The 7,750-nt window shown below is 55.8% G+C and overlaps 1 protein-coding gene across 1 annotated transcript; it reads left to right on the top strand.

Moving 5' to 3' along the window:
* Positions 1-749: 749 nt before the first annotated feature.
* On the top strand, positions 750-6,478 carry LOC310697207 (uncharacterized protein; the record flags this gene model as incomplete). Its single annotated transcript, XM_083483534.1, has 4 exons — positions 750-895; positions 1,109-2,643; positions 4,178-4,243; positions 5,273-6,478. The coding sequence occupies 4 exons, from the start codon at positions 750-752 to the stop codon at positions 5,350-5,352; spliced, it is 1,827 nt and encodes a 608-aa protein (XP_083339660.1). The 3' UTR covers positions 5,353-6,478.
* Between the last annotated feature and the right edge of the window lie 1,272 nt (positions 6,479-7,750).

Below are 7,750 nucleotides of genomic sequence, written 5' to 3'. Positions count from 1 at the left end.
GGGGAAACCCCCCGCCCAGCCCACCCTTGAGTCCCCCTTTATGATGGCGGCGATGACAGTCCCTCTGCCCCCTTGGGAGGAGGGGGAGTCGGGCTGCCAGCTGGGGCTGCTCTGATCCTTCCCCTCCCCGGTTCCAAGAGCTCCTCTGACTCTGATAGAAACTGTAGGGTTGGAAAGGGTTCCAAGGGTCATCTAGCCCAACCCACAGGCAGAACACCACTCCGCCTCTCTTTATTCATTTCTTTATTTCATTTTTTAAAAAAAATCGTTAAATTTCATTTTTTTTAGTTTCAAAAAATTGACTTCCTTCCCCCTTTCTGCGGTTCCTGAAATTTATAAAAAGAATTCATTTCATTTCCTCCTTTGTTGGTCTGCTTTAAATATAGACTCCTCTAAAACTGCAGGTCTTCACAACTATCCTGCCAGTGTTTTTGTCTCTTGGCAATTTATCTTTCCATTTTTTTCTATATATAAAAAAGTTGGTTCTCGGGATTTCTGGTTTCGCCTTTTCTGCCAAATCCCCTTTTTCCAGCAGCCGCGACGCTCTAGCTACTTCGCTCTTTCCCCCCTCCAGGAGCTGCGACGCTCTAGCCGGCTCTCTCTCAATGCCTCTTTCCCCTCCCCTTCCGGGAGCCGCGTTTCCGGCCGCGCCAGGCGGTTGCCGCGGCAACCAGGAAGTGCTTCCCGGCGGGGCTTCCGGTCCGCTGCTCAAAGCCTTCCCCCGGCGGGTTTCTTCTTCTTCAGCAGCCATGGCCGACTCGTTCAAGGCGAGGAAGCCGCCCAAGGGGACGCGGCGCTCCCCGGAGCCGCACGCCTACGACCCGTGGGGCTGGGGGGACGCCGAGTGGGACTGGGAGCTGCCGCCGCCGCCGCGGGCCTGCTGGGAGTCGGAGAGGCTGGCGCCGCGGGGGAGGGGCAAGGGGCGGGGTTTCTGGGGGGCCCGCGAGGAGCCCCCCAGCTGGGGGGGGCCCTGGAGGGGGAGGGGGCGGGATCGGTGGGGGGGAGGGAGCCCCCCCAAGGAGGAGGAGGAGGAGGAGGAAGAGAAACACTGGAGGGGGTCTCGCCGAGGGGGGCGGGGTTTTCGCAGAGGGGGGAGGGGTCCTCGTAGAGGGGGGAGGGGCCGGGATTCGTGGGGGGGAGGGAGCCCCCCTAAGGAGGAGGAAGAGTCCTGGAGGGGGAGGGGCCGGGATCCGTGGGGGGGAGGGAGCCCCCCCAAGGAGGAGGAGGAAGAAGAGCCCTGGAGGGGGAGGGGTCCTCGCAGAGGGGGGAGGGGCTGGGATCCGCGGGAGGGAGGGAGGCCCCCCAAGGAGGAAGCGGAAGAAGAGCCCCCCCAGCAGCATCAGGAGGAGGACCCCTTTAGCAGGAGGAGCCGGTGGGGCAGCCGGGAGAGGGAGCCCCCCTCATGGGAGCAGCCGCCTCCGGCCAAAGCCCCCCGGAAATCCCACTGGGGGGGCAGCCCCAAGAGGGAAGCGGGGACGCGGGTGCTGCTGACGCCGCCAAGGCAGAGCAGCCCCGAGCAGGGGCCCCCCCACAGGCCGCGGGGCTGGGGGGAGTGGGACTCAGCCAGGCACGGGGTCCGCTCCCCCGGCAGCCCCCCTCGGGGTGGGAGCTGGTGGGGTGAGGCTGAGAGGAGGCGTGGGGAGAGCCCCGGCCGAGAGGAAAGGGGGCGCGGGAGGCAGGCCGAGGAGGGACCCCGGGACGAGGCGCCCTGGGGCGGCTCGGAGCACGGGGGCGTTTTGGGCAGCCTGGAGCGGCTGGCATGGGAGCAGGGTGGGGACCAGTGGAGGAACCCCGACTGGGTCAAGGACCAACCCGCGACCCTTGCCAGGGGCGGAAGCCCCGCAAGGTCCGACCGGCAGCACAGCCAGAGCAGAGACCCCGACGGCTGGGGCAGCTCCGCCAGTTTCCAGAGCGGGTGGGCGGCCGACGGAACCGAGGAGGGGACCCCCGAGATGGAGGAGGAGCTGGGGTGGGACGCTGCCGGAGAGGACGGCGTGGCAGCAGGCTCGGACGGCGCCCGCCCCGTCCCGCAGGAGTGGACGCCGTGCCAGGAGGTGGTGGACTACTGGACGAGGGCGTGCCGCACCTGCCTGAGCTTCCGCCAGAGGAGGAGGCTCATGTTGTCCTGCCCGCGCCCCACCTTGCCCGACCGGAGCCACGAGACGCCCGCCCTCAACGCCGACATTGCCAGCCTGGGCGTTGCGCCGCAGCAGAGGGCAGATCTGGTCGATGCCCAGAAACTGGGCTGGCTCCAGGACGAGGTTCTGGACACGCTGGCCCCGGCCATGAGCGTCTACGAGATGGCCGAAGAGGCCCTGGAGAAGCGGGCGCCTGTGGACCCCCTGGAATTGCGGGAGTGCGCCCAGCGCCTCCTCCGCCTCCTGGGCAGCCTGAGCGCCCGGCTGACCCTCCAACGCCGCGTCAAGGCCCTGCGCGCCATCAACCCCCGCCTGCAGTCCATCTGCTCCAAGATGACCAGCCGCAATTGCAACGGGATGCTCTTTGGCGAGGACAAAGTCCAGCTCCTGAAGGAGCTGCTGGCCAGGTTCCCCCAGCTCACCCAGAACAACACCACCTACAAGCGGACCCGCACTCAGCGCCGGAAGAGCAAGGTGTACAGTGGCCAGCCACCCCAAGGCGCAGGTAAGGCCGCCTTTGCCCGCACCCAAGCCGGTGCCCACCCTCGCCTGACATTTTGGGGCCAACGGGGGTTCAAAAGGTTGGGGGGCGCCAGCTTGGGGATGCCCTGGGCAGCTCCAAAGTTGCGTTGCCTTTTAGCTGTTTAGCACGTGTCCGTCAGCCTCCAAGTCTCCCCGGATGTGGTTGGGCTACAACTTCCAACACCCTGGAGACCCGGCAGGAGGGAAATGCTGGGAGCAGAAACACATTTTAGTCGGGTGGCGCTGTGGTCTAAACCACTGAGCCTCTTGGGCTTGCTGATCGAAAGGTTGGCGGTTCAAATCCCCGTGACAGGGTGAGCTCCTGTTGCTCTGCCCCAACTCCTGCCAACATACCAGTTTGAAAGCATGCCAGGGCAAGTAGATAAAGAGGTACTGCTCTGGTGGGAAGGTAAACGGTGTTTCCATGCGCTCTGGTTTCCGCCATGCGCCAGAAGCGGTTTAGTCCTGCTGGCCACACGACCCGGAAAGCTGTCTGTGGACGAACACCGGCTTCCTCGGCCCGAAAGTGAGACAAGTGCCGCAATCCCATAGCCGCCTTGGACTGGACTTAACCGTCCAGGGGTCCTTTGCTTTTACCTTTTAAACGCCGAATAGCATATATAAGTTTGAAAACCCACTTTGACAAGAAGCGAAGAAGAGCGTGCCAGCTGTGTGGAAGAGCTCTGTGGATTTCCAGTAGGCCTCCCTCACCCCAGAGTGCCTGGGGCTCCTTTCTTTAAGACGCCTTGGCTAGCAGTAGCCAAAGGCACTGAGCCCTGTGGCCCGTTCCATGGCGGTGCTACTCCTTGTGTCTTAACTGGAGTCCTTCTTCGTTGCTAAGCCTTCTTCCACAGGTGGCTTAGCTGGCCACTGAGAGGACCAGCTGTTTTTAATTTTTTCAGAGAGGAAGGGGCATGTTGCCTCCCGCTGAACAGCCAGGGGAACTTTATTTTTCTGCCCCACAGCTTTGGGGAGACAAGCATCTCCTCAGTTATCAGGAAGACCAAAACAGGGTCTTTCCTGGAATCAAATTCCTAGCCGTATTATTATTATTAGGGGACGCAGGTGGCGCTGTGGTCTAAACCACTGAGCCTCTTGAGCTTGCTGATTGGAAGGTTGGCAGTTCGAATCCCCGCGATGGGCTGAGCTCCCGTTGCTCTGTCCCAGCTCCTGCCAACCTAGCAGTTCGAAAGCATACCAGTGCAAGTAGATAAATAGGTACCGCTGCGGCGGGAAGGTAAACAGCATTTCCGTGCGCTCTGGTTTCCATCACGGTGTCCTGTTGTGCCAGAAGTGGTTTAGTCCTGCTGGCCACGTCCTGGAAAAAGCTGTGTGCGGACAAAGGCCGGCTCCCTTGGCCCGAAAGCAGAGATGAGCGCCGCGACCACAGAGTTGCCTTGGACTGGGTCCTTTACCTTTTACCTACCATTAATTATTATTATTATTATTATTATTATTATTATTATTATTATTATTATTATTATTATTTACATCTCTACCCAACCTTTTTCGCCAAGGAGCTCAAGGTGGTGGAATGCTTTGCTTCAAGGAGGAGTTCCAGCAGACGGACACCGTCTCACAAGGTGAGCTCCGACCCGCACAAATGATCACCATCTTGTATCAGGTGCTAGGAGCTGAGATATATAAACGAAGCACCAAGCGGCTCCTTAAACCAAGTTGCCAAAACGGAACTTGCAGTTGCTCTTTTTTTATGCCAGATGGCTCTGAAGTCTTAATTTTCAAATGATGGCCTGGCACTGATTGATTCAGTTAAACATTGTGCTGTGGTCTAAACCACTGAGCCTCTTGGGCTTGCCAACCGTAAGGTCAGTGGTTCGAATCCCCGCGACGGGCTGAGCTCCCATTGCTCTGTCCCAGATTCTGCCAGCCTAGCAGTTCGGAAGCACACCAGCGCACGTAGATAAACTGCGGCGTTGGGAAGGTAAACGGTGTTTCCATGCGCTCTGGTTTCCGTCACGGTGTCCTGTTGCGCCAGAAGCAGTTTAGTCCTGCTGGCCACACGACCCGGAAAGTTGTCTGCGGACAAAGGCCTGAAAGCGAGATGAGCACCGCAACCCCAAAGTTACCTTGGACTGGACTTAACCGTCCAGGGTCCTTGACCTTTTTCCTTTTTCCGTCCTTCTTTTTCTTAATGGTGACACAGACCACTAATAACGTAGGAATATTCTTCACAACGGTGAGCAGGGGGAAGCGAAGGCAACAATGCGCTCTAACGCCATTCTCCGCTCCTGCTCAGGCTGCCCAGAAAAAGCATTTTGGTTCCAGAAATTCAAAATCTAACTGATAAAATTCTACAGGATCTGGGTGTTAGCGTGTGAAAGCAGTCCAGGTCCGGGAATCCCCAGATGACTATCGCAGGCGGCAAAATGCCCATGGTGAATTTCAAACGCCAATCAGGGATAGCTCAGTGGCGGTGGAGTTCGTGATTTGCCCACACAAAGTCTGGGGGTTCAATCCCAGGTTTGGGGTTGGCCGACGCTCCTTCGCTGCCGGGTTTTAGGCAGAGGTTGGAGGGCTCTCTGCCAGGGGCTGGGCTAGATGACCGCTGGTGCCCCTTCCCCCTCTACAGCTCTGTGATTCTGTTATTCTAGGTATCTGGGCCGGCACAGATAGCTCCCTGCCTGAGCCCCAGCAGGACCATGCGCTGAACTGGTCCAACTTCGGATCCTGATCGGTCGGGGACGGGGCGGCGGAAAAACCAATGGTGCCCGCTTGCCAAACTCCCCCCCCTTTCTCAGGGGCTTAACTGGCCCCACAGACACCCAGAAGGAACTTACCAGGGGCAGAGGGAACTATTTTTGCAGCAGAGAGGGGGAGCAGAGGGGCCAGGAAGCCGGAAGCGGACCGTTCCTCTCGACGGAAGAGACACCCCCCCCGCACTTGCCCCCCCTGCCTGCTCAAGAGTCTGTCCCTTGGCGAGCCAAGCAGGGCCACCACTGAGCAGTTGGGGGGCCACAGGGCAGAATGGAGCCAAGAAGACAACACTTTCAAACACGACTTTTCCAATCCTCTCTTGACTCTGCAGCAAGACTGTCTTCCCCCTCCGGGGGGGCGCAAGCTCAAGCAGGGGCGTTTTATTGCAAGCCCCCCCCCTTTGTGTGAAAGGCCTCTTGGTTTTCAGAGAGAAGACATAGCTTCCTTCCATTACAAAAATAGTTTTTTCTCCCAACGGTGCAAAACTGTTTCTGTTTGAACTTGATTTTTTTGTTGTTGAATATTTTCTGTGGTTTTTTGCGGGGGGGGGGGGGTGCTTGCTGGCAGCAGGAAAACCCAGAGCCCTCCTTTTTAAAGGCCTTTTGCCTCGCAACAGGAGGGGGCAGCCTTTTCAACTCTTGGGCTTTCCTGCATTTTTGTTTCCTGAAGGAGGCGTCTTGTGGCAGGGAGTTCCAGCTGGGCTCATATATTTTTTTGCCTACTTCCCACCTCAAAAAAAAGTTTTCACCTGGGGGCAGGAAACAGACCCACAGGACTTTTTTCTTTTTTGGCCGATGGTTTTCCCGTGTCGGATCTCTGGCGGACTCTCTTTTTTTCCTCCTCCACCCGAAATCAGCTGCTTGGCTGAAGAAACCACATCCCGACGGCTGAGGTCCGAGAGGAGACCCCCCCAGGTTAAGAGGACCACGTTTGCTCTGTTCCCTGAAGGACAGTTTGATGGATTCCTGCAAAGAGAGTCCCGGGGAACCGACCGATCCCTTATCGGTTTGCAACCGAAGCGGCGATCGGGACTGGAGCAAGACCTTGGAAGTCTGTTTCTGGGGACCTTCTCTAATTGAATAAATGTTCTTTTGTCTTCACAAGCCGTGTCTTTTCGTTTAATGCTTCCCCATCGCACCAGGAAACACGCCCCCCCCAATTAAAATAGAATCACATTGGAATCATGGCTGTCGTTTTGGGATGTTGGAAGAAGGATGAGGGGCAAAGGGGGCGTTTGCCTACAAAACGGTTAAGCGTCTCGCCTGGAATTGGCCTGCCTGTCTCTGCGCTTCCCTGTATTTTCTCTTTCTTTTCTTTCTGTTTTGAAATAAATTCTTCTTGGTTTTACAAATGCAAAATATATACAAACGCAAGCTGCAAAAACAAATCGGTATAAAAGAGATTCTCCCCATCTCCTCTTCCTCTCCGTGGGGTCCCATTTTAAGCCTCTAAAACTGCATATTCATCCAGACGCCAATTTTTGTATCAGGCCATATTATCCCCAATAATTTTGGCACTACAAGCGAGTCAAAATCCTGCTCTTGTTTCCATCTGCTTTCAGTGGTTTCCTAAAAACCTTATAAATTATTTTATAAAGTTTTTATCCTCTTTGTCTCTTGAGTTTTCCAGTGAGTTGCCATCTTGGCATAGTCTATCATCTTGATTTGCCATTATTCTCTGGTAGGGACTTTTCTTTCCAGTTCTGGGCTAATATCATCCGGGCGGCCGTTGTTCCATACATGAAGAGTCTCTTCTGCTCCTTTGAGATGTCGCTACATGTAATTCCTAATAAAAAAAGCCTTCTGGTTTCTTAACAAAAGCTATTTTAAACAGAGCTTCCCTGTATTTTCAAGCCATACAAGCCCTTTTTGTGGAATGCCCGAAAGATTCCTATTGGGACCCAAAAGAGAGAAGGGGAGGGAGGAAGAAAGAAAGGAGTGTAAAAAGAGAGAAAGAGGGAAGGGAAAGGAAAGGAAAGGAAAGGAGGAAGGAAGGTAAAAAGATAAGAGAAGGAAATAGAATGAAGGAAAGGGGAGGGAGGGAAAAAGAGAAAGAGTGAGAGAAAGAAGGAAAGGAGGGAGGGAGGAAGAGAGAGAAGCAAAGGGGAGGAAGGGAGGAAGATAAAAAATAGAGAGGGAAAGGAGGGATGCAGGAAGGAAGATAGAGAAGGAAAGTGGGGACGGAGGAAGATAAAAAAATAGAAGGAAAGGGGAGGAAGCAAGGAAGGGAGAGAGAGAGAGAGAAGGAAAGGGCAGGGAGGAAGAGGAGGAAAAGAGGGAGGAAGATAAAAAGAGAAATAGAATGAGAAAGGAAAGGGGAGGAAGGAGGGAAGATAAAAAGAAAAGAGAAAGGGAGAGAAAGAGAAGGAAAGGAAA

The sequence above is a fragment of the Podarcis liolepis genome (genome assembly GCF_965112155.1).
Source record: "Podarcis liolepis genome assembly, chromosome: 18".
Taxonomy (NCBI): domain Eukaryota; kingdom Metazoa; phylum Chordata; class Lepidosauria; order Squamata; family Lacertidae; genus Podarcis; species Podarcis liolepis.
Note: the sequence above shows the minus strand (reverse complement) of the source record. Positions and strands in the feature narration are given on the sequence as shown.